Source organism: Gymnoscopelus microlampas, assembly GCF_963454915.1.
Source record: "Gymnoscopelus microlampas genome assembly, chromosome: 8".
Lineage (NCBI taxonomy): Eukaryota > Metazoa > Chordata > Actinopteri > Myctophiformes > Myctophidae > Gymnoscopelus > Gymnoscopelus microlampas.
In genome coordinates, this window is record NC_139945.1 from 16956196 (window position 1) to 16983343 (window position 27148).

Below are 27148 nucleotides of genomic sequence, written 5' to 3' on the forward strand. Positions count from 1 at the left end.
AATAGCTGATGGACATGTGGCCAAATACGTATCTTCTTTTGGTCTTGTTTTCATTAACCTCGCGTCACCAGTCTTTCCACCTCATGTTTTCATAGAACCGGTTGCTTGTTTCTCTCGCAAAACCTGGCAATGCTGCCGTCGCCGCGTCGCCGTTGAAGCTCACGATGCTCCCCATACTAGCGCGCTGAATTGTGGGCACTTTTCAGTGTGTGTGCCCCTGGTCCTCCCAACTTCACATCCTCCTCCTCCTCCTCCTCCTCCTCCTCCTCTCTCTCTCTCTCTCTCTCTCTCTCTCCCTCTCTCTCTCTCACTGGGAGGAAAATGGCTGCTCCGGCGGCGGCGGCGGCGGTGCAGAGCTCCTCCTCGGGATCCGGGCTGTCGCTGTGCCCCAGCTTCGCGGTGGTCTGCTCCTTCATGGAGCGCTACGGGCCGGCGCTGGACCTGCCCGACATCACCTACCCGCAGATGGAGAGGTATCTGCGGGACACGGAGACAGGTGAGGAGGAGGCTCTGTGTGGAGGGCTGAGGGAAGGAGAGGAAGGAGGGCCGCCTGGAGCCGGAGAGAGGGAGGGAGGAGAGGAGGGGAGGGGGGGTAGAGAGATGAGGGGGAAGGAGAGAGAGAGAGAGAGAGAGGGGGGGAGCAGAAAGAAAGAAAGCTGCGACACTTGAAACCGAAGCATAGAGAGAGAGAGAGAAGGCAGGGGGGCCTGTACTGTCTAACACCACCACCACCATCATCATCATCATCATCATTAATAACCGTGTGTGTCGGGCGGTTGGGGGGGTTTACAGGTAGAGAGAGGGGAGGGGGTCTGTCTGGGGGTCTTCCAGTGCCTGTGTGGATATTGATCATTCTGTACATGACAAACTTAGTATGGAAGCCATGATGCAGTAACAACACACACACACACACACACACACACACACACACACACACACACACACACACACACACACACACACACACACGAGTCAGGCCACAGCTAGCTAGCTGCAGATTGTTGTCAGGTGTAATTTTTCACTGGCCTGGCCTTATGGAACCAGAATTAGGGAATGGGGAGGCAAAACACACACACACACACACACACACACACACACACACACACACACACACACACTATCATCACAGTGTCCTGTTGTTTTATATTCTGGCCCTTAGGTTGTTGTTGTTAACACAGTATTGTTGCTGTACTCTCGCGAGGTTTGTTATTATTATGATATAATAAAAACAGTGGATGTTATTTTTTTGGCACACGGTGGCTGTCAGGTCGGCGCATGCGCGGCGTGGAACTGTGTTACTGTGTAAAGGTTAGCTTGTTGGCTAACTGGCGTTAGCCTCGCGTTCTATCACACTTTATAGCAGAGTATTTATGGAACGTAGTGTGGCTTTCATGTCCCCATGGCCGGAATCCGCTAATAAAGAGTCATTTGTCGGCGTGTGACTGGTGTTTGGGGTTTTAAAGTGTCGTTTTGTTGTTGCTTTAGCCTCGTTGTCATTACAGATCTCTGGCTAGCAGACTTTTACTCTAGAGCAGGGGTCTTCAACAGGGGGTCCTGGACCCCTAGGGCAGTGGTTTTCAACCTTTTTCAAGGACCCCCAAAACGACAAATATTAGCCCGGGGACCCCCATTTGAAAAGATATGCCAGGGACTCAACCATTTAGATTTCTTGGGGGTCCCAATCTACACTGTATCACCATCATCAGAGTTACAGACATATGGGTCAATTTGGTTGCTAACTATTCATTTGGCTGGGGACCCCCTGGAAGCCTCTCAAGGACCACTGGTGGTCCCCGGAGCACTGGTTGAAAACCCCTGCCATAGGGGTTTCTCAGAGTTGCTACAGGGGGGCCGCCATATCTTTGTGTGACATGATTTTGTTTTCTTTTTTTTCACATTTAACCAATTGAACCCTAGCATCCCTTTTCTGATGAGAACTTTAGCCAAAAATAGCAGATCTACAAGCTCACAACGCCTAGCACTGCAAAGTGGTGTGAGCTTGTAGATCTGCTGTTTTTGGCAAAGTGGTAAAGGTGTAGAGGGAAAAAAGAGCATACCAAGTAAAAAAAACTTTAATCTGATACACAATTTTATACAATATGGAGGGGGTCCCTGCTTCATCTCTTTCTCAGCTAGGGGGCCCTTGGCCTGAAAAACGTTGAACACCCCGCACTATAGCTTACAGTAATATCGCCAGAGGAGGGTCTCTTACCTAAAAGATATGATCTACAAGCTCACAACACATCGCGTGTGAGCTTGTAGATCTGTTCTTTTGGGCAAGTGACACGTACTGCCAACGTGTAAATTAGACAGTCAACAACATGGCCCACAGGCCCAACATAGGCCTAATTAAGTTAACATTCACACTATATCAAACAGTCAAGTAATGCGTAACAGTGTTACTACTACCACCTTATTCATCAAAACAATCTATGCTTCCATGAATGTTCCTTCGTTCCATTTGATTCTCAAACGTTTTTAATTTCAAGGACCCCTCAGTTTAGTATGCATTCGGCCACAGACCGAGACTCTGAGGGTGTACAAACAGATCCAAATGGGCCCGTAAGCGTGCGTTTGGTTACATGATTTTTGCCTGATGAAGACCTATAATGTGGAAACGTTTCGCCATTAAATAAAATACGTTTTGGGAGCTTTAAACCAGTGTGCGGATTGTCATCTCGATTCTTGCCTCGATGTCCAGCACCTGGCCTAAATACGGGTACAAGATGTGCACACAATCTCCTCTGTGAACACTCTCAGAGATGCCAATCATTTAGCTGGGGACCCCCTGGAACCCCCACAAGTACTTTGAGAACCACTGATTCAGTTAATTTTGTTGTCAAGTTTATGAAATTCACTGAAGTGTGCTAAGGTAGCCAAGTGATGATGATGATGATGATGATGATGATGATGATGATGTCAGGTGAGAAAAGGTGGCTAAAATAGATCAATTAAGTTTCAAAGTAAACTCCTCCTTTCTCATGAGTATTCCAAGTGTATGAAAGCACACAAACAAATGGTAACTCATATTGTGTCTCATCTGTAGTTCCAAAGCCCCTGGTGGAGCTTCATGTGAAGCTGCTTAGAAAGCTGGGGAAGTCCGTCACTGCTGACCGCTGGGAGAAGTACCTGGCCAAGGTGAGTTGACTTGACTTGACGTGTGTAAAGATCAGGGACCGGGTACCGGATCCGGAACCGGATCCAACATTGAGGAACCAAATCGGTTCCATCGCATTTGGAGCTGTTTCCGGAAAACCGGTTTATCACACTGTCAGAGCTGGTATGTGGATTTCACGTCTGCTGTATACAGTTACAGTTCTCAAACTTTTTAATGTCAAGGACCACCCTAACTCTCAGACTTACAGACCTGTAAGGGTCCATTTGGAACCTTCTAAAGGGAACCGTTAAGGATTCGGACCGTTAAGAGGGAATCGTTAAGGAAACGTAAAAATTCTAAAGTATCCCGAACGCTATTTAAGATTTTGTGGGATGTCTTATGTTAATATAAACCCCAAATTATTGCATGGATCTATTTATAATGACACCATTCACAGACACAGAGACAGTTATTTTTCTGGATTTCGACTGCAGCTTTAGCACCGCACCGCATCAAAATATCTACATTTACCATTACAATAAAGTACCCCTACGCAGTACCCCCCCCCCCCTCCCCTCCTGGAGGGAATCGACGCCCCCTTTGTAATGTAAGGACATAGGTGCAGGTCATTGCTTCTTGCCTAACAATGTAATGTATATGAGTGGCCAACTGTCCTATATACAAATGCAAATCACCTGTGCAGGTCTGCAGGAGTCCTCCAGCTATTGTTAAGAACCAAATGGACCCTTATTGCCTTATAACTGTGATTATAGCACAATATAGATAGATTATTATAATGTATTACAACTGTGATATTTACAATACGCTATAATGGATTATAACTGTGATTATAATACAATATAATCTATTATAATCTATTACAACTATGATCCTGGTCTAAATAAGAAGTCAGTGAGTGATCAGTCATTATGAAGTGTTTGGCCCTGTTTGGCCTAGCTCAGACTTACCCTGGAGTGGTGCCAAAATAGGCACCCATTTCAGAGCCCTTTGACACCCTTGTAGTGGAAACGGCGGCACCAGTAGGCGGTGTGATGTGGTGTGGTGTTGGGGCCGGTGGAAACCCAGCACCAGCACCACTGTTGTGTTGTTTTCTAGTGGTCGCCTATGTTTTCAGAATATGCCAAGCCAAACTACTGGGGTCGCAGTTGGCTATTCGATTACTGATTGATAGTCCTATTGTAGAGTGTACACGAAAATAAATCACTATCCATTTAGGATAACGACTCAATGAGTTATAATTGTATGAGGTACAGTAGCCGTATGAGTTACAATTCTATAATATTTAAATTTTCATATTTATAAAACCCATCCAGTAATGTGCTGCTGCAGTATCACATGCTCATTCTGTTTTTCAAAGCGACTGTCTGCAGTTCTCTTGGTTGTAATTCAACACATTATTATAAAAGTGCTTCATTCTATCTAATATGGGCCGCACGCTGATTTCTATACACAGTGTGGTCTCCAGAGCCACAGGGCATTATTAATCCAATAACTTAATCCTCTTGGATGTGTTCAACGTATGTACAGTATAAGAAAAATGGTTGGCCGGCCCGGCATATAATATTATCAAAACAAGCGTCACGTTAAGGGAGAAACAAGGCTTTGTATTCTACATATATAAACCCACATTATGTTTAATTTTTCATTTTTTTAAGGGCTTGGCTTTTAAATTTAAATGAAACAAAAGGCCTTTTCTCTGAAACTGTACTGTAGCTGATAGGGAGACAACTAGGAAACCACACGGCAATGGAAAACATTTCCAGAAGGACAGATGATGGTTTAATTGTATTTGGATGCTTTTCGTCTTGTAGGCCCAGTCCATAATGAGAAGGTTGGCTTCGTTCACTGATTTCATATACTGAAGTCAGATGCTCTACGTATTTGATATAGTTGTTGTGTCCAAGGCTCGTGATGTGCTCTGCAATGTTAATTTGTTTAAATATGACATCATGTTACATTTCTCCAAGTGTACACGTTTGGGGGGGGAAAAATCAGAAACGCCCATCCCTAACACAACACTCAGTTCAAAATATTCAGATTTATTTATGGCAATCCTCAGGACCCACTCATGACTAGGAATGCATTCTGTCAAAGCCTCCATCTCCCGTACACTCCATCTCCCTCTCAGCTTTGCTACTGTTTCAATGAGATACAAATGCAAGTGGTGAGCCCACACTCCTGAGTACTGTATGTGACTTACTATAAGCATTTTCCCTCTAGGTATGCCAGGATCTGAACAGTACCTGGGCATGGGAACTGGAACAAAAAGGCTACCAGGAAATGACCATGGAGTGCAAGTCAAGTATCCTCAAAGTACGACTAGCACACAATAACACAATATTACTTTCATTGAAATTATTACAAACTAATGTTAAAACAAGCTACTTTTGGGCCCTGAAATACTGGCCAAGTATCCGTTTTAAGTAAATCTTCAGGATTTAGATGTGGGAATTGTTATCTTTAGTGACTGCAGCCATCTTGACTGTCTCTCTCCATTCCTCCACTACTTTCTCTCCCCTTATCGCCAACATCCTCTCCTCTCACCCAACCATTCTCTCACTCCCTCTGTGCACCTCCTGGAACCCTCGGCTCCTTTTCCATCTCTCTTCTCCTCCTCCGCCCTCCCGTCCTCATCCACTCCCATCTCCTCGGCCAAACCCCTTCTCAATCACCATGCTATCCCTACACTTCACGACTCTTCTCTCTACCCCCCTTTCTCTTCCTCTCCTCCCTGGACGTCCAGTATCTCTGCGAGTGTCAGTTTGACGACAACCTGAAGTTCAAGATGCTGATCAACGAGGAGGACCCAGACAAGATGCGTCTGCAGCCGATCGGGAGGGACAAGCAGGGCCTGATGTACTGGCTGCATCTGGACCCGGAGCAGAACATCCGGCTGTACACGGAGGAACAGGACGACACGGACGGATCCACGTGGAGGTGTATCGTCAGGTAGTGCCTGTCCTGCATGTTGTATGTGTTTTATGTTTAACCCTTTAAGACCGGGAGAAGCATCTCTGTGTCATTTGTAGATTTGAGCTCAGAAGGATTATTTTACACTTTGGCTATTCAAAAATAGTAGATCTACAAGCTCGTAGCACGGCACCGCTACGAGCTTGTAGATCTACTATTTTTGAAAAATCGTGAAAATGTGTGCAAATCTTTGAATATATATATATATATATATATATATATATATATATATATATTCTTTTAAAGCTAACATTTTAACTCAAATCTCTGGGGGGGGGGGGGGGGGTCCCTGGAAGTTGGAACAAAATATTTTGAGATGGGGGGGGGGGGGGGGGGGGGGGGTCCGCGGCCAAATACATATAATTCTGGCGGTCCTTGACAATTATGAAAAAGTTTTGAGAACCACTGATATAGAAACATATGTTTTTTTGAAAACTTAGGATTTAGAAGACATTTGTAGAATCCCCAGAAGCAAAGATTTGAGTTAAAATATATATTAAAAAATGTCACACATTTTCACGATTTTTCAAAAAATAGCACATCTACAAGCCCGTAGCGCAGCACTCAGTGCCGCACTATGAGCTTGTAGATCTGCTATTTTTGAATAGTCAAATGATAAATTACACACATTTGCGTTCCCGGTCTTAATGGGTTAAAAATACGATGTAGGATTCCGCAGGTGAGATTTGGTTGTTTAGTAATGAAAACCGAGGTTCAGTGATGATGATAAAGTTCTATTCTATTCTATCACTGTACCACTAAAGGTGTCTTGTTAGATACTATTATCAACTGATATATCCCCTATTGTATAGTATATGATATTCATCTTAAAGGCATTGTAGGGAACATTAAGCCTAAATTTAAAAAATATTTATATATATATTTTTTGCATTTTTTCCCCTCTATCAGCCACTATATAATGATGCTGGGGTGTTTTCCTGCACTGAAACACAGGCCTCTTTCTGAAAACCCTATTTTCCCTATTGTTGTTGTTGTTGTTATATTTGTCCGGTACGTAAGGAAGTCTATGGAAGTCTATGGAGGCATCACCCCCTGGTGGCCGGGAAACGAACTGCACAAACAATAACAATGAGGGAAAATAGGGTTTTCAGAAAGAGTACTGTGTTTCAAAACACCCCAGCATCATTATATAGTGGCTGATAGAGGGGAAAAATGCAAAAAAATATATATATAAATATTTTTTAAATTTAGGCTTAATGTTCCCTACAATGCCTTTAAGCCAGCAATGTCTAGTTGTACTTTATTTACAGTTACAGTGTTGTAGTTCTCAATTTGTTAATATAGTATATAAAATGAACAACACGTATTCCCCTATATTCCATTCCCAGTGCTCGTCTTGTTCTATGTCCCCGTGACCGTTGTAATCCTGCCGTGACTCATGGTCGAGACACACAGGTCTAATGTAGGCCGCAAGGTTATTATAGTTAACGAAAACGGACGAAACAACGAAAACTAAAGGTGAAAAAACATTTCAGTTAACTAAACTAAAGAAAAACTAAAAGAAAAGTTCTACATCAGTTGCAGTCACCGTTGGTCCGCAGACGTAGTCGCCCCAGGGCAAATCCGGCAGTATTAGAATCACTGGTACGCGAAAGAAATGGGGGCAAGCTTGTTTTGGGGCGAGGTACTCCGGTTGTTTTCAACCCTGTGTGTCTCATGAAAGGGTTTATGTTCATATATTGTATGGCTATTTTGATTTGTACCTGGCACAGTACATTTTGCACTTATGGCTGCTATCTTGTGGACTGTTATAGTTGTGTGGATGGTTGATTGTCCAACAGTAACTGAATAATATATATTTTTAAATGGTATCTTTTGTTGAGTTTTTATCACACAATACTTACTTTGACCTTTTGAATCCTGCACCCGACAAAAAAAAACAGAAAGTATAAAAAAAAACTAAAACTAACACTAAAACTAATAAAAACGAAACTAAAACTAAGCGTTGTCACAAAAATAGAAACTAAATAAAAACTAGCAAACCCGCTCTGAAAACTAACTAAAACTAACTGAATTAGATTTCTTTTCTGTCAAAACTAACTAAAACTAACTGAATTAGAAAAGAAAATGTAAAACTAACTGAATTAGAAAAAAAAAGTAAAAACTAACTAAAACTAACTGAATTAGAAAAGAAAATGTCAAAACTAACTAAAACTAACTGAATTAGAAAAAAAATGTCAAAACTAACTAAAACTAAACTATAATGAAAAATCCAAAACTATTATAACCTTGCTAGGCCGGTGGATGGTTGGTTCTGAATCCAGCCGCTCACCCAGACAATGTCTCCTCCTCAGGACCCGTAATGACCTGGCTGAGGCTCTGGAGCTGCTGAAGGCCCAGGTGACCCCAAACCAGGACCAGAGTGCCTCCACCGGTGCCAGCCCCTCAGAGAGAGAGGGACAGACGGATAAAGATACAGGTAAGACGCCGGGAGATTGATGCGTGGTTGTTTCTTCACATCCACGATGAGCTGTAACTTAAAAAAAACGTGCGCACACTGACCAGCAGCGGCTTATGCTAGCTGCATGGTTGAAAGAGAGAGAAAGCAGCTGGGCTTTATATTAAGACCTGAAGAAGCATCTGTGTCATTTTTAGTTTTGAGCTAAAAATTATTGTACACTTTTGGCTATTCAAAAATAGCAGATATACAAGCTCACAGCGCGGCACCGAGTGTCGCGCTATGAGCTTGTAGATCTGCTATTTTTTTTTAATCGTGAAAATGTGTGCAAATCGTTGAATATATATATTTGTTTTTAAAGCGAACATTTTTTACTCAAATCTTTGCTTCTGGGGGGTCCCTGGAACAGAATATTTTGATGGGGGTCCGTGGCCAAATACATATCATTTTGGGGGTCCTTGAGATGAAAAAGATTAAGCACCACTGATATAGAAACATACATTTTTAAGAATACTGTCGGCTTCAGGTCTTAACGGCTTTAAGTGGTTTAAAGTGAATACCAAATAAATACATGGAGGAATACAGCATAGATCAGTTGAGAGATGTGCTTTGGATCATGGATGGATAATTGAAGAGTGCTGAGGTATTTAGAATCAGGGTCTCTGGACACTGAATTTGCTCCCTGAAGTAGTTGACTGCTCACCTTTTTTATGCAAACTGTTGTTTTTCTAGAGGAAACGGGAGCTCAGAAGAAGCCTGATGCAGATGATGAGAGCTCAGAGAATGAGGCCGGTAGTAGAGACACGACCGTGGTCAGTTCCAACCAGCAGTCTTCCAGGACCACCGAGGAACACACAGACTGCAAGATGGCCGTCGATGTAAAGGAAGAAGAACCCCTGATTAAAGGTAATGAAATTAAATATTGTGTCGACGGCCACTACCCTGTATCTCACAGTTTATCTTGTTCTCTGCATAAGGTCCTCTACATCGCTGGTTCTCAACCTTTTCAGGCTGCGACCCTCCAAAATAATCATATTTGGACTGGGGACCCCCCAAAATAATCATATTTGGACCCCCCACCTTGACAAGCACTTGGAATTGTAGGAGTTAAGGCATTACATTTAGTTTGACTCGGTTCCACAGATAAATATTTGGAAAATAGCTGATCTACAAGCTCACAACGCCTCGCAACGTGAGGCTTGTAGATCAGCTATTTTCAACATTTTTGCCTCTTTCTTATATTATTTGACAGTTTGGCCAATGTTTGACCAGTTTGTTGATGACTTTTGATGCAGTAATGGTATTTTTTCTTTCTTTTTTTTTTCTTTTCTTAAAGGTCCTTAAATTGTCACTTAACTCTCATCTGGGGACCCCCCCATAATCATGTGGGGACCCCCCTGGGGGCCCCAACCCACAGGTTGAGAACCACTGCAGTGGTTGTCAACTCTGGTCCTGGGGATCCAGACTGCTGCTAGTTTTCTATTCATCCATTCCATTCATCTACCTGCTTCTGAAGGCTAGAATGCAAACCAGCAGTTCTCTGGCTTCTTAGGACTGGATATGAGAACCATTTATTGCTTTTAGTATGATAGTGCTAACTGAACTCCCCTGACAGAAGTTCACTGAAGGGATAGTAAAGTCCTCCTACAACTTTGCTAGCATATTAAACTCACACCATATCTTTTTTCATCCTCACACCTACGTTATTTGGAAATCTCTGTATCTGTCATTCCCTGTCCTCTTTATGCCCATATATGGAGATCCCTGATGGCATCAGTATATGCCCATATATGGGCATGTGACGGGGTTATGTCTGAGTCTTAGTGACGGGCGCTAGCCCTCCCATTAGCTGATTTTAATATAATATGTAATAGGTATTTCATAGAAGACTGACGTCATAGTTGACTTATGTCAGAGGCTTGTCACATGAAGTCCGTGGTCCATATTGGAGCCACACCATTCCTCTGTGTCTCTCATGATCCACATGATTCAGTGTATCGTTTTTGACTGTTTATTTTTCCTTTACTAGTGTTTTATTTCTGACTAGACTCATCCTAGTTTTCTGATCCTAACATTCTTCAACACAACTTAAACTTTATTGTCACATCACAAGTAGACAGGTGTAAAAGATTGGGTGAAAGTGTTGCAGTTTTTTAGAAAAGAGTTATAAAGAATAAATAAACAAGTCGGATAACAAGTTAACACCTTCCTTATTTTTTCCTAACCGCTAGATCCCTCCTTATTTTCTGAAGCTCACAGACTTGGCCGCTCCTTATTTTCTGCTTTTTTTGTGTGTTTTTAGTGATAAAACAGGAAGAGGTGGAGCCTGTTGAAAAGGAAAACATTTCAGCTGAAGTGAAAGAAGAGCAAAGCGAGAACAAACCGGAGGGTAAACTCCAGGAGTTGCCAGCGGTCATCGACAACCGCGTGAGCACGATCACCGCAATTGTGAAATCGGAAACCAGGCCAGATGCAGATGCCCCTAGCAATGCTGTGTCCGTTGTCAAGGCGCCCAGCTCGGTGACGGCGAAACAGAGCACCAACCGGGAAGAGGAAGTTGACCACGCTGTCGTCAGGAGTAACCAACAGGCCAAGATACCGCTGAAGAAGAGAGACCTCAAGCTTGACGAGGGCTTCCAAGGGAACCGGCACCACGGGGGCAACCATCTTACCAACAACAACAGTAGCAGTATCATTGTGTGTAATCCCCTGGTGATGCAAAGCAAGGAAGGGCAGGGGAGAGAGGAGAAACAGCCAAACTCATTAGCGCCCCCTCTCAGCCCGGCCGCCCAACAGCAACAACGGCAGCAACCAGCGGAAACGTTGTCCAGTCAGGAACTGACCAACGGGAAGGCTTCTCTCATCCCATCCCTCCTCCCGTCACACAAGGAAGGACAGAACGGCGTCGTAGGGGTTGCAGGTCAGGTCGGAGTCATAGGTCACGTGGGGGTCATCCGAAGCCCCCTGGAGCGACAGCGCCCGCCCGCCTCGGAGCCACAGGAGCGAAACGGTCCAATTGTGGAGCACAAAAACCTGCCCAGCGAGGAGGAGGAGCGGAACAGAGTGAAGAGACGGGAGGGAGGAGAGAAAGTGCCGGAGAGGGAGGTGTGCCGGCAGTCGGTGCTGGTGAGGAAGGGCCCTGTTGGAGGGGACACGGCCCCTGCAGTGCCCGGAGCGATGCCCCCTAGTGTGCTGGTGGAGAACCAGACAGCCAGGCCCTCCTCTGACTCCAGCAGAGTCGCTCAGGCGGTGGAACAAATCGAGAAGCCGGCGTCAAGTTGCGTTTCATTTGCTTCGCAGTCCACAGAGGCAAAGGAGGACTCTGAAAGCACCACGGAGGCCCGCTTGCAAGATCCCGGGTCCAGAATCCATGGCGAGGATGACGAAGACCAGAAAGAAAAGAGAAGAGAGGGATCGGAGGCAGAGGGAGAGAGAAAGGATGACGCAGAAGAGAGAAAGAGCCCTTTGGGAAAGACGGAGAGCGCTTCAGAGACGGCCCTCGAAGCTCCCAAAGTACAGCAGCAGGAAACGGAGGAGTGCCAGGCCGAGGGCGACGAAGCCCAGGTTAGGGTGAAGGGCGCGGGGCAGGGTGCGGAGGACGGCAAGGGTCCACGGGAAAAGGCTTCCTCGGAAGTCCAGAAGGAAGGCATCCGACTGAAGATCAAGATTCCACCTCACAGGAGGAGAAGCAAGCACAGAGGAAGAGAGGAGAAGGACGAAGAGAAGGAGAAGGATGAAAAAGAGGAGGAGACCCAAGAGGAGGGCAGGTCCCTGAGGAGATCTACTCGGATAAGCAGGTAAGGCATGTACTGTGTGTATTTGTGTGTGGTCGTGCATGCCTATACGATATGTGTATTTTCTCATATTTCATATGCCATTTACCTTACAGTAACATGAGTCATTGTTTTTGTGTGAAGTGAAAGTACGAATAGAGCCCCTAACCATGGCACTGTTCTAAAAACACCCTACTGAGCTACACTTAAAAGATACCTTTTCATGTTTCACATTAGCTTTTTGAATAGCATCAGTTTGGTAAACATTGTTGCATGACATTTAAGATGTCCTCGTCGCCTTGCAAAGCTACAAATAATTTGCTCCACTTATAGTTGTCTGGCAAGGCTCAATAGGTTTTTGCAGTTACTTTGCAGGTGATTGGATCGGCCTTTAACAATTGTGTTACATATGCTTACTAAATATACTATGTTTTCCAGAGTTTTGTGTGTCATTCACTTCCATTCACTAATCGCTTCCATTTCATTCCCATCCGCTCTCTTGAAGATCTTCTGCTTTGCCGATCTGCAGGCCCAGCTCCAAGGTGGCTGAGAGCCAGAGCAGAAAAGCAGACAGGAAAGCAACATCGGCGAAGGGTGAGGAAGAAGAGGAGGAAGAGGAAGAAGAGGGGCAAAAGGTAGCGGTAAAGAAAGACAGCTCCGACGGGCCCACTAGGAGACCCAAGGTACAGTAACTGACTGTTATAGTGGGTGCAGCGTGCGCATTCTCAACACTATGATAATGTTAAATAATAAAGCTTACCGCGATCAAACGTTATTCTCCATTTTTGCACGCTCAGGGTAAACGGAGGCACCGGCGTCCCCGGTGGTCGAACACCCGGTCCAAGAGACGCAAACTGAACGAGGGAGGGCAGCTCGAGGAGGAGGATGGAGGGAAGGAAGGGAGGGAGGACAGTGAAGGAGGAAGTGACTCTGATTCCAGCCAATCGGAGGGGATTCCCAACGAAGATGCCTGCTCCCACTGTGGCCTCCCTAACCACCCTGAATTGGTGAGGTTCTACGTGTGCAGATGAGCAAAATGTTTTATTTTTTAGAATCTAAAATATAAGTGCAGTGCCAGCTATGATTATGTTGTCATCCTAATATCCTATTTTTGGGGCGGTGTAACCGCCCCCATAAGTGAGGTTTGGACACTGACCAATCCTGCACCGTGATTGGCCAATAGTCTACAACGCTAACCCTTCCACAGTCAATGCAAATCTATACCTTTGCAAAGTCAGCCAATCACATTACAGCTAGTGTCATCACCACTAGCTGTAATGTGATTGGCTGACTTTGCAAATTCAGGACTGTGATTGGCTAGCGAAACACATGACACATGTGCAGCCCTATGAATAGCAGTATGGACTTAAAAAAAACACTTATGTTTTTTTTTAAGTGAATCACTTCCATCAATGTGATGACCACTGTGACCACACCGCCCACTTCACACTGGGTGTGATTTTTTTTGTACCCAAGTGAAATGTTCCCAATACTTAGGTGTGTGTGTGTGTGTGTGTGTGTGTGTGTGTGTGTGTGTGTGTGTGGCTCTCCACAGATCCTGTTGTGTGACTCCTGTGACAGTGGCTACCACACTGCATGTCTCCGGCCTCCTCTCATGATCATTCCAGATGGGGAGTGGTTCTGCCCACCCTGTCAACATGTAAGAGAGAAAGAGGGGCATGCGTGCATGCATATTCTATTGACCTTTATTTATTCAGGGGAGACCATTGAGAGAAAGCTCCTTTTTTTCAAGAACGCCCTGAGTATAACATGATCATAACATATACAAAAAACAATACCATTTTAAATAAAGTGCAATATAATATATGTACAATATAAAAAGAAAACGCATATTGCAAATACATAAGGGCTACACAAAGCAGGTTTAGTCCTTATGTAATGCATCCTCAAGTAGTACCCTAAATGTCTATAGAGACCAATTTATCCAGTTTCAGAGAGTTGTTCCATTTGTCTGGGGTATAAAAGGTGAAAGCAGTTTTTCCTTGTTCACTGTTCATTTGTGGAGTGATGGGTCTAATGTGTGTCTGTGAGCGTGTTTGATATCCTGCAGTTTTTGGGTCTAAAAGTGAAAATAAATACAATGGGAGCTTGCCACATAGGGCCTTATAAATAAATAAAACACAATGTTGCTCTCTACGAATGGCGAGAGAAGGCCAGTCCATTTTTTTTCATATAAAATACAGTGATGAGTGTGAAAGCCATCACCGGTAATGAAACGTAAAGCACTGTGGTAGACTGCTTCGCTTGTGTGAGAGATGCTGCTGAATAGCAATGTTCTGTTGGTTGCTTAAAATGAAGAGGTGCATATCGAAATGGTCTCAGAGTCTTCTCTTGTGATCAATGATTAAGTATTGATGAGTCCAAAAAGAAAATGACAACCAACTGATGTCATACCCAAGAATGCATCATGCACCAGTAATGGTTTAAAATGCTTGAAGGAGAGGAGAATCTGCCGCATGTAGCGAGTCCCTTTTAGGTTGAAACTAAATTGTTTGGTTTTGAAATATTTTCAAATTCAATCAGTTCTTTCTGGGAATGTAAAAGATGAGCACAAACATTTCCTATGGATAGCGAACATATTTAGTATTATTGTTGGACACAGATAGTAGCTGTGTTTTTCCGTGTTCTTCTGTAGAAGCTGTTGTGTGAGAAGCTGGAGGAGCAGTTACTGAATCTGGACAGCGCTCTGAAGAAGCGAGAAAGAGCTGAGAGGAGGTACAAGCCCACACAACAAACACACATTAATAAATCATATTTAAAGAGAACTGAGAAGAGCTAACGACACATACGACCATAAAACAACACATTGATAGTTTTTGTCCCTCCTTTCTCCCTGTCTCTTCAGGAGGGAACGGCTGGTTTACGTTGGAATCAGCGTAGAGAACATCATCCCTGTAAGTAGATGATTATGTATTAGGGCTGGGTGATATGACAAATCAATACCACCATTATTTCAAACTTTTTCCTCGATTAATGAATGACTATTAAAACAAATAATGAAAATAAATAGTGAAAATAGCAGATGTGAGCTTGTAGATTGTCTATTTCCGCTATTTTTATACGCTACCATTGTACAATGATGTACACTACAGGGATAAGTGGTTAATCAGATGATATAATCAGATGATATAATCAATTTAGTTGATTATAAAAAAACATACCTGCTTCTTGATTATTTTATTAACCTACATGAGCAAGATCATATCGGTTATTGGTTCTGAATGTCGGTTTCGATGTAGTCTCGGTTAACTGCCCAGCCCTATCATGTATGTAGGTCTGTTATACTGACTGACCTGGTGAGTCTGTTTAATGAGAATGCTAATGTTTGATATGCTGAAAATGACTTCTTCAGGAGGGAGACGAGGAAGGGGAGAAATCAGAGATAAAGAAGAAAGACCCCAAGAAGAGTAAAAACCTGGGCAGGAGATCAACCCGAAACAGGAAGTGCATCAGCTACAGGTAGGGTTTGTGTACTGAAACGCTGTGTCAGTATGCCACCGGTTCCTATACGGCAGATTCCTGTGCTTCAGTGTGGCCACACGGACCGGTTCAGTCTATTATTTTGAACTCCAGCTTCGTGAGCCTCTTTTCACGGCTGTGTAGCTGCCTCTTAACTACAGTAGACAGCAGATTAATTACAGGTGTGTCTGTTTACTGTTTGGCGCACCAACTCCTGTTCTCTGGCAAGCCACAATGCAACGTGTTGTGAGTGTGTAGATTAGATTGACCATTTACAGCGAGCTACTGTACACTGTAGTACGACGAGAGTATAAATTAAGCATACAGCTGACAACAACCGTACCTCAGCACCACAGTGACAGAACAGTTGTGAAATAATGAAAAATTAAAGGCATTTTAATCTGTGTAAGGAACTGCAGATCTTTGTTTTTTTCAACAGCAGATTCTTGGAAAGACTGAAGGGACTTTTGTGTGTGTTTGTGCCGCAGGTTCGATGACTTTGATGACGCTATTGATGAGGCGATAGAGGAGGACGTCTCAGAGGTTTATGGAGGAGGTGAGAAGATGAGGAGGAGAGGAGAAAAAAAGAAACGCTTGATTTGGTGGATTAATGAACTTCCCGTTGACAAGACTTGCTGTGTCAAAGATTCAGACCATTTTAGGCCCACACTATGGACTAGGGCAGAAATTCCCAACCTGTGGGCCATGAGGATATTGCAAGTGGGCCCCTAAATAATTGACAAAACACTATGATCTTATTGATAATAACACAAATATTAAAATAAGTCATGGAATCTTTTCTTTAGAAAATTGTTTAACCTCATGATACCGATAAATAGGAAATTAAAGTATGCTGCGTTCGTTTCCAAGCTGGAATACAATCGATTGATTGATCATTAAAATAAACATGTTCTGAAAATGCACATAGCCCACCCATCTGACCACTTAACACAGCAGCCGTATGGAACTAAAAATATCTATTCACCCGTTTCCTAGGCTGTGTGTTCTCCACTTCCTGTCGATTTGATCCAATGAAATCTAATGAAACTGGTCAGATGACCAATGATATCCAATGAAATCGACAGGAAGTGGAAAACACAGTGGAAAACAGCCTAGGAAACAGGTGAATTGACCTTGTGGCATGGTCTCTTTGGCAATAGATTAACGACCCTGTTGCTCATTTGTAGGTACGGGGCGGGGCAAAGACATGGCCAACATCCAATCAGAGGAAGGAAAAGAGCGGCCACAAGTCAGGACCCAGGTTCGTCGCCCCTTGAACAGGAAGAGGCGGAGACTCAACGACCTGGAGAGTGACAGCTCAGCCGCCGAGAGTGAAGATGAGTTCATGCTCAGCAACAGGTACTGTAACACAGAACCAGTGGTTCTCAAACTTGTTCGTGCCAAGGACCCCCAAATTGATATGTATTTGGCCGCGGACCCCCATCTGAAAATGTTATGTGCCAGGGACCCCCAGCAGAAGATTTGTGTTTAACCCATTAAGACCTGAGGCCGATTCTTACAAATGTCTTCTAAATCCTAACAGTTTTCTGAAAAACGTATGTTTCTATATCAGTGGTTCACAAACTTTTTCATGTCAAGGACCCCCAAAATGATATGTATTTGGCCGCCGACCCCCATCTCAAAATATATTGTTCCAGGGTCCCCCAGAAGCAAAGATTTGAGTTAAAAAAATTCGCTTTAAAACAATATATATTCAAAGATTAGCACACATTTTCACAATTTTTCAAAAATAGCAGATATACAAGCTCGTAGCGCGGCACTCGGTGCCGCGCTATGAGCTTGTATATCTGCTGTTTTTGAATAGCCAAAGTGTAAAATAATCAGGGGTGCACATAACTGGTGCGCAGGTGCGCATGCGCACCCAAAATAAAAAATGCGCACCACATCAGGCGACGCAAGGCGCTTTTGCGCACCAACAGCTGGGACAGGAATTTCCAAGCTTTTATTTTTTAGCAAAACTAAAAAATAAAAGCCTGGAGATCGAGGCTAGGAATTTACTTCCTGAAGCCACACTCACACAATCACTCTAAAGCACCCGTCGGCCCCATGTACAGCCATTAGGCACAGGGGTAGAGATATGACTCGCGTCGCCTCGCATCGCATTGCCTCGCTGCGTGCACGCAGCCAGCAGCGGCTGTTAAGAGGCACTCGTCACCGAGATGAACGCACCGTAATGGTGCAAAATATGCCGTGAACGTCCCAATCTGGCGGATAAAATCAGCGCAGCAGCACAGGGCACCAACCTTGGGGGCTTTACCTAACAGCGAAAAGAGAAAAAAAACGGCGAATGAGAAAAAAAACGGCGAAAATCGGCGGAATTTAGAAGCAGAGCGTCCTTTTTTTCCCGCCCCGCCCCCCGCTACTGAGACCGGGGGTAAAACGTCCGCGCTGTAGACACACACAGGCGCGACGCATGCGCAGTTTGATCAAGAGTCCACCATTGTTTGACACATAAACGCTAATAAGAAGCTGAGATTTGATGAAATTGAAAAACGGGCTTCACAGTTAAGTTCAGATGGTAATGGTCAATGGCTGTGTGCAAAATCAGAGCAATTGCTCCAGCCACTGAGGAGAACCGGGTAGCTTCACCACTACAGACAGCGCACCACTACAGACAGAGGTTACTAGAATTATAGTAGGATAACTAGTAACTAAAGTTTTCATGTAATTGTAGTGGAGTAAAAGTACAATATTTGCCTCTGAGATGTAGTGGATTAAAATTATTGAAATTTGGAGATACTGAAGAAAGTAAAAATACCTCAAAATTGTACTTGAGTACACGTACTTAGTTATTTTCCACCACTGGTTGAAAGAGATCTGTAAATTGGGTCGGAAATTGTGGTTTAAACTGAACAACACTCAATGACTGTGATGCTCGTGAATTAGTGTGATGTGTACGGGGAAACAGTGACTTTAGAATGTCAACGCAGGACATGATCAGACAGTCTGATGAGAGGGGGATACTAGTAGGATTGCAGTGCATAAACCCCTCATTACAAAGACGAATACAGATTTGAGCGCTTTGTTTGTTTTAGATATTTGTTATTTCTTTGGCTGTTTTGAGCGTTTATTTGATCGCCACAGTGTATGCAGGAAACGCAAAGGGAGACAGTAGGTAGGGGAGTGACATGCCGCAAACGGTCCGTCCGGCCTGGGAATCAAACCCGAAGACTCGCGGTCAGGTATTAGTGCCCATGTGGTACGCGGGTGCCCCCCCCCCCCCGATGAGTTGTGTGGTGCAAAAACCATAGGCGCTGGTCTCCGGACGAATTTGCTATCCCAGCCTGATTTTTTTTTCTCTTTTTTCTGTTTACTAAAGAGCTGAAGAGACAGGGAGACCCCTGTTATTGAACAAACACTATAGAAATGATTTTACTCTATGAATAAAATATCACTTGCATATAGTATCACTCAAACAGTTTGCCTCCAACTCTTCTCTTCTCCTCACAGCTCAGAGGAGGACGACTTTGTCGTATCAGGGGTGGAAGATGACGACGATGACGATGTGGCCAGCGACGCGGGCAGCTCGGCCAGCGGTGTCCGCTCCAGGCGGGCACCGAAACGGGCGTCCAAACACCGACCTACCAGGACCAAACAACACAGGACACGGAAACGGCTGAGAAGACGAAAGAGACACTCATCTGATGAAGAGGAGGAGGAGACCGAAGAAGAGAATGGTGAGTCGGAGCAGAGACGTTCACCATAGATGTGTACACGCAGATACATTTATGCGAATATTATGATAAAACAAACAAACAATGGAGGGGGAGGTCAAGTGGGATTTGAAAAAATCAAAGCAAAGGATAGGAAAAATATGATTTTTTTTCTTCTTTTTTGAGAAAAAAACGTTCAGAACCCAAGTTATCATCATTTGATGATTTGCTGCTCCATTCACTTCTTGTTTAACTTATTACTGAAAAAGGCTGTATCTCGGCTCCTGAGCACTTTTTTTTTACTATGTATTTTTGGCTGGCAAAATGTTTAAAATAGCAAATATACAAGCTCACAACGCGTCACATCGCTTTTGGAAAAAAAGCGTTCGGAACCCAACATATCATCATTTGAAGATTTGCTGCTCCATTCACTTCTTGTTTAACTTATTACTGAAAAAGGCTGTAATCTCGGCTCCTGAGCACTTTTTTTCCGAATATACGTAGCTGTCATCAGCCACTTTCAAAACGGAAAAAGAAAAAACATCTGGTTTCATTTGCTTTTTTCCCCCTCCATGTGCTCCTCTCTCCAGACTCTGAGTTCTCCAGCGACATGTCTGACAGCGATGTTGACAAGAAGAGGCGGGGACTGAGGCGGGGCCAGCGACAGCAGGTCAACTACCGCGAGACTGATTCGTCTGACAACTCCCAGGCCTCCGCCGGCCGGGATAAGGCTAAGGACAAGTCCCTCGGCACAAAGCGCAAACGACATCTCTCCAGCGACTACAGTAACGGTCAGTCTAGGAATAGCGTAGAATAGATCATCTAATTTAACCACTTTACCTGTCGTCCCTATTTTGAGAATGTCAATGATGTAAAACTTGTTTAAGCATTTTTTTTTAAATAGCCAACCTACAAGCTTGTGCCTTGATTTTATGCCTTAGTCTTAGCCTTTTCTTAGTGGTTTCTTTCCTGATAAAGTTGTTTTTCTTGTGTTAGTCTTTTGTAAAGCGTCTTTGGGTACTTTGAAAAGCTCTATATAAATTTGCGTTATCTTATTATTATTATTAAGTTCACAAAATGTTCACAACACGTCGCGCTGCGACATGTTTTGAGCTTGTAGATCGCCTTTTTCCGACTATTCCGTTATTTTAAGATTAGAGAGCATTTGAAATGGTCAAACTAGCAATAGAATGCATGTCTAGAAGCATCTTCCATAAACATGAATGGTCTCAGAAATTTCATAAAAGCTAAGGTCAAAGCCTCAATCTGTGATTTCTTCAACTGGTTGGCTGTATGTAGAACAGCAGCAACATAGGTTTAGAATGGTAATGCTACCTAATCATTACGTTTTGAGATTTTATTTTCCTTTTTTTATAATTTAAAGGAGCCAAAGAAAATGTAACCCATGTTTCTCCCCAATTTAGTTGTTATGCCAATTGATTCCTTCCCACACACATTTCTGTGTTGTCACTGCTGTTCTGCTGTATCCTACTGACTCACTTGCCAGTGAGGAACATGTGGAATTGGAGATATAGTCGTTAGGTAATTTCTAAGCCTGAGAATTATAGTCGATTTGTAGGCAGCCTTGTATTGTCTTACTCTCTGGATGCATTTTTACTTTTTCACGGTCGTTTGATGCTTCATAACCATATATGACTAAAATGCCTGGGTTCAGTTAATTATTTCTGGAATAATTCTTTTTAAGTCGGTCGGATTTTCAATAGGAAAATACATTTTCAGGAGGTTTTCTAAGTTGTGTTTTCTTTGGTTGACACGGCGTGTATTTGTCTTTGTCCACACAGCGTCTGCCTCTTCCAAAGACTCCGAGGATGACGATGACTATGAAGAGGAAGAGGATGAAGACGACAACCGCCGAAGGAGAGAGAGGAGGCGGCGGGGTAGGAGAGAAGCCGAAGATCTCAGGCGGAGGGTAAAGAGGAGGAGACGAGATGACGAGGAAGAGGAGGAGGTGGAGGACGCGGGGGAGAGGAGGCGGCGGCGGATGAAACGGAGGCTAGCACAGGAGGAAGACGAGAAGAGAGACAGGCGCAGGAGGGTGACGAAGAAGAAGAAGAAGGAGGAGGAAGAGGAGGACTTGGAGAAGATGGGCCGGGGGAGGAGGAGGGAGATCCTGACGCAGCAGCGGCGCAAGCGGCTCGCTCAGATGCTGAAGAAACGACGGCCCTCCACCGAGGAAGACAACGACGAAGAAGACGAGTCCGGGGAGTCGGAATCGTCGTCGTCGGAAGAAGAGGATCGGCCTATCCGGAAAAGACTCAACCGCATAGACTCCGATGATGATGATGATGACGATAAAGGGGAGGAAGAGGAGGAGGAAGAACAGAAAACGACGACCAAAAAGTCTTCATCCGGCGAGAAGAATTCTCGCATCACCAGGGACGACGACGATGACAACAACACCAACAGCAATGAGGAGGAGGATGATGAAGAAGATGATGACACTCAGGAACAGGGGAAGGCTGGCCGCAGCCGGTCTCCAGTAAACGGACACCGGGCCTCCAGAGGCACAAAGAAGCCTGGGGCTGGGAGTCCAGCTAAACCCAGGGACAGTGTGGGGTCAGGCGGGCAGAGCAGGCACAACGGCCCTTTACCTCCGGAGGACGAGGAGAAGGAGGAGCAGACAGACTCTACAAACTTGGTCCACAACAGTCCACAGTCGTGATGGCTGTGTCAGTGTGAATAAAGCTGGCTTTTTTTTCTTTCTTTCTTTTTATACTCATGCCTTTCACCAGTAGTTCACCTTTTAATTTGGACCTCTCGCTGTCTCTCTTTCCTCATTCTCACACTCCCCTGTGTCAGGCGTTTTCTCTGCCTCTCCCTTCCGCCATCTTTACACCTTTCTCCGCCTTTCCTCTCCTGTTAACCTAGCCCTGCCCCCTGTTGTTGTGGTAGAGTCCAGCGTTGTCCACCCTGACATCCACAGAGGCCCAGTACAGCCCAGTCTCTCCTACTGTACATCCTGGCAGATTGTGACTGCCAACAAGCTGGGCCAAAAGCACCTTCACCCCCCCCCGCCCACCCCACCCCACCCTACCCCACCCTACCCCACCCCCAAGTGGCAGCGTTTCACATTTGGACAGACTCATGTACACGGACATGCGTATATACAGCACACACACACACACACACACACACACACACACACACACACACACACACACACACACACGCACAACCAACCAGAGGTTCAGCTGATTGTCCCTTAGCTCTGAATTAGTATTGGGTCAGGACACAAAACATGTCACACTTCTGTTTCTGAAGGGCAACTAGAATACTAATGAGCCAGAGTCGTAGAGAAGGAACTAACTTCCACCCAGTTTGGGCTCCAAACGGGGCCTGTAAAAGCGAGAGAGCCTCTGGTTTATATGGACATGTTGGTCCATTGGTCATGTACCTCATTCTAAAGCACTTCATCATTCTTATGGCACTTAATGTCCCGCCTCCAGGGACTTTGATTGGTCCGAGCTCAAACCCAACATTTTGTCCACTCAAAACTCGGTGCACTGAAAGGTCACAGGTTATACAATCGAAACGGCCGCCAGTGCATCCTGTTGCAAGTGTCCGTTTAGCGAGACACTGATCCCCTGCCTGCTGACTCACTGTAAGTTGTTCTGGATAAAAGCAGGAAGTCGCTGTTGGGCTGAAACCCTGTATGTCCGAAACCGCTACTTTTCAGGAAATGGGAAAAAATAACCTGCGTTCCAGTGGATCGTTATTATTCAGTCTCAAGCTCTTGTTAATACTTTTCATTGAAATACTTTTTCGCTACTTATGCGCAACACTCTTGTATGACAAAGTAAGTAAGAAAAGAAAAAAGTTGATATATGGCGATACAAGGTTTCTGTCCAACAATAACAAGGGGCTGAAATGCCTAGATTATAAATGACCTAACAACAAATGGAGTGGGCAGAGGTGTTCTGGTTTGAGATCGGGCCGGCGACTAAATCAGTCCACACTCACAGAGCCTCGTGCAGGAGGTGAGCACATGTTTGCTGTATATACTCTGCCTGTATACCGTTCTTTGTAAGATAATAGATGTTCTGTTCTTTTAGTCCTCTTGTAAAATATAGTGTTCTATTTTCTATATGAAGGAGAGGAGGATAGATGCTGCTCTGAGCGATGTGTGTGTATCGATAGGTTTGGTCATGCGTTTCATTGCTTTTGTCTTGTAGAATATGACCGGCATGGAGCCTCTGCCGGGGCCTCATTCATAAAACGTTCCTACAGCGATTTTAAAACTCAAGCAGAGCAGTTTTAACTAACTTATAGCCAGATGTTTTGATCTATCAATGATTTGTTTTGGTGATCTAAGAATCAAACCAATATATTTTAATTGTTTTTTTTTAATCATATTCTTCAAAGTGATCGTATGATACAAGTTGTGAAGTAAGAACATTTTAATATGAGGCCCCTGGAGTGCAATGATTACAGGACGTTACAAAGAACTGAATACTGTCCATATTCAGCCCTATGTGTTCTTACCTAAAGTTTTTATTGTTACTCATTCCTGCTAAAGACACCCAGGTTGACAGGTTTTGTTGGAGTTTATAGGAGGAATGGAGCTCTGTTTTGTGTATAAAAAAAAAAACGTGGTTCTCAACTCCTGCTCCCAGGAACTCGGATTCCAATAAAGTGATTTGAAGCAGACGGCACCCTGGATTCGACAATGCATCTTTAAGGCAACACATAACAATTTACAGACTGTAGCTTTAGTTTGCAGTTTCTCTAAGTGTCCCAGATCACATGGACAGGGGTGGAAATACGGGCATGCACGCAGAGATCTTGTGCATTTATAATGGATGGATTAGATGTCTACACTGAAGCCAGCAGTAGTCTGGGTGCACAGGACCAGAGTTGAGAACCACTTATGTTTGACAGTCTTGCTTTTAACTATGTACAGTATAATTTGAGTTTGTTCATTTGTTTATAGTCTCACATCAACACGTCTGAAATACACTTCTTTACATTGTTAAGGAAAAAAAGATACATAGGAAGAACAATATAAAGTAACAAAAACATTTCAAACCTATAAAGGAGATTGTGATGAGTCAGATTGGCTTCTCTGTCATTATAAGGTCTGACTGCAATGTGCAAGAAGGACTGTAGGTGGTGCTTGGTCCTTGCAATGGGTGTGGAGAGAAAAGTGTTGTTTCTCATTAGCCTACCGGTGCTGTATAGTGTGGTTGGAAGGGAGACAGTCATGCAGTGGGTGGGATGGATGGGTTCATGTCTTTTAGCGAAGAGATTGTGTTCCTTTCGAGATGGAAGTGGAGCCCAGATGTTAAATGCCCTGTGTTGCCCTCATTCCGCCACCTCGTGTATCCAACCATAAGGACCTGTCCATACCAAGGTTATTATAGTTTTACATTTTTATTTTTTTACTTTTTGTTTTAATTTTCAGTTTAGTTCTCAAAGTGGTTTGCTAGTTTAGTGTAGCTTTTACGTTTTTTTAAAAGGTTTATTTTAGTTGAGTTTTAATGGTAGTTTTATTTATTGTAATTTGGATTAGTCGGGGGAAAGACTCAACAAGGTCAGAAAAATAGCAAAAAAGACGGATTTACAAGCTCACATGTCGCACTGTGATGCGTTGTGACCTTGTAGATCTGTTAGCTATTTTTGACAGAGTAAGGATATTTTCTACATGATTTTAGTTAGTTTCAGTTGGTTTTGTAAACAATACTGTTTCAGTTAGTTTTCTTTTTTAAGCCTTGTTTTAATTTTTATTTCAGTTAACTAAAATGATTGTTTAATTCTAGTTTTTGTTATGTCATTGGTTTTAGTTGACTATAATAACCCTGGTCCATGCACACACAAGCAAGCACTGAACTCTGATCACTGACCTCTCATTGTCTCTTTCTTGCCATTAAAACATTTTTAAAAGATACATTTCAGTCTTGTAATGTTCCTTTGTTATGACCTGAGGAACACAATGTCAAAATATTTTGGTCACCAATTAAGGGGAAATTTGATCGTTTCACTAGATTTATTTTCCCCCAACTTAATTTCGAGAAAGGGACAATGTTTTTTTATGGCATATACAGTACATGTTTCTCTCCCATGCACCCATATCCCAAGCGGATATGAGTCATCTGTTTCTTTCCCGACCAGAATTGTGGACTGAAAAGTCTAGGACAGAAAAACACGGTGATATGCCCCCACATTGAGAGGCCCAAAGTTCTAAATCCCTTTTCTTTTTTTGTTACGCGGTTTCAAGAGTAAGAGTCCAATGTTGTACTGCCCTTATTTCACAGGGACAGCTGTTGAGGGCCATATAGATTATAAGAGAAACTGTCTTTATATTCGTATTCAAAAATAACACATTGGGGAGGATGAAATGGAAGGGTAACAGCTAAAGATGTATAAAGACATAACAGTACTGCACATTGAGGGTGAACACATGAGGAACTCATTGGGTAAATAATGTAATAACTGTATAATAGTGTACACCATTATCTGTACAACAGTGTACAGAGAATATTTGCAACTGAAGGTGTACATAACGAGTAACAACTGTATAACTGAACAAAAATAATTACCTATAACTGAGTGCATACACAAAATAGTAAAATGTCTGCACAACGGAAGGTGTACATAAATGATAACTAGACACAGAGTATGTACATAAGAGTCACTGTACAACAGAAGGTGTACAGAAACCATACATGAAGGTGTGTACACAACAGTTACTACAACTGTACTTCAGGAATACATGTTCTTCTGAGGCAATACATTAGTTACTCTACTGGAGTAAATGTACAAGTCAAAGTTGTTCACAAAGTATAACTGTACACAGCAAGCTATGTATACAGTAACTTCATGACTAAAATGTACAGAAAGAAGTGCTATAGAACTTAGATGTTTACATAAAAGATTAAATGTACATTTGAAGATGTACACAACTGTATGACCCCAAGTTGTGGGAAAAGGAGAGAATTTCTAGACTGATTTTTGTTGCCTCCATTCTCAAGGTAGTGTGAACTTTTATTTGATCCGGCTCTCTTATCATTTTCAAGCTGTACTGAACGTGTACTGAACATGGCAGTGATCCACTGGTCCTTAACTCTCAACCTGCAGTACTGGGAGTTGCTGGCTTACATGATGGACCCGAGTTGAGAATTGCTGGGTTGAAAAAACACCAACTATTGTTTATCTAGATTATTTAATTGATACATTTTTTTGGATTCATTGAATAATCGAGAAGTTTGCAAGATTACAGCGTGTTGCGCTGTGCCTTACTTTATTTAAATCAATTATTTGTTATAATCGATTACATTGAAAATCAATCAAAAGTGTTGCACCCATAGTAGGAATTCTGATCTACGACCAGTGGAACAACACTGAAGCCTGACTTGAACTTTAGTCGGCCATATTTTCGAGTATAAATTAGGCTTGAGTCGTAGAGAAGGCTCTAGTCTGCAGACATTGCACCTCACCAATGATTTGGGATCCATTCCAGGGATCTCTTCTGCAAAACCAAAACCAAAAACTATATATTTACAAATGCCTTCTAATCAGTAGTTCTCAAACCTTTTCGTGCCAAGGACCCCCAAAATGATTTATTGCTTGAAGCTCGGTAGATATTGGCCCTGTTCTCTCTGAGATAGATTAAACACTTGAACTCCAGTGTCCCTGTTCTGGACACGTCATAATAGGCAAAAATGCGTCATAAAATAGCAGATCTACAAGCTTGTTT

The 27148-nt window shown here is 43.4% G+C and overlaps 2 protein-coding genes across 2 annotated transcripts in view; both read left to right on the forward strand.

The window, feature by feature from the left end:
- clns1a (chloride channel, nucleotide-sensitive, 1A) overlaps positions 1-27148 on the forward strand; it is a gene marked incomplete at both ends in the record, with an annotated part of 192086 nt that overhangs the window by 120480 nt on the left and 44458 nt on the right. The gene's annotated exons all lie outside the window — the stretch shown is intronic.
- rsf1a (remodeling and spacing factor 1a) lies at positions 8-25364 on the forward strand. Its single transcript, XM_084063762.1, has 18 exons — positions 8-496; positions 3047-3138; positions 5339-5431; positions 5862-6067; positions 8404-8528; positions 9240-9413; positions 10810-12304; positions 12786-12963; positions 13078-13287; positions 13836-13940; positions 14937-15016; positions 15147-15195; positions 15654-15760; positions 16249-16316; positions 16948-17119; positions 19232-19458; positions 20025-20225; positions 21237-25364. Exons 1-18 carry the CDS (start codon positions 322-324, stop codon positions 22115-22117), a joined length of 4638 nt encoding a protein of 1545 aa, XP_083919888.1. The 5' UTR covers positions 8-321; the 3' UTR covers positions 22118-25364.

Bases quoted from the DNA above. Each gene is read 5' to 3' on its own strand.
- rsf1a (XM_084063762.1), top strand. From the start codon at position 322: ATGGCTGCTCCGGCGGCGGCGGCGGCGGTGCAGAGCTCCTCCTCGGGA. The intron at 12,305-12,785 runs GTAAGGCATGTA...GCTCTCTTGAAG, and splicing joins AGATCTACTCGGATAAGCAG to ATCTTCTGCTTTGCCGATCT. The intron at 20,226-21,236 runs GTCAGTCTAGGA...TTGTCCACACAG, and splicing joins CTCCAGCGACTACAGTAACG to CGTCTGCCTCTTCCAAAGAC.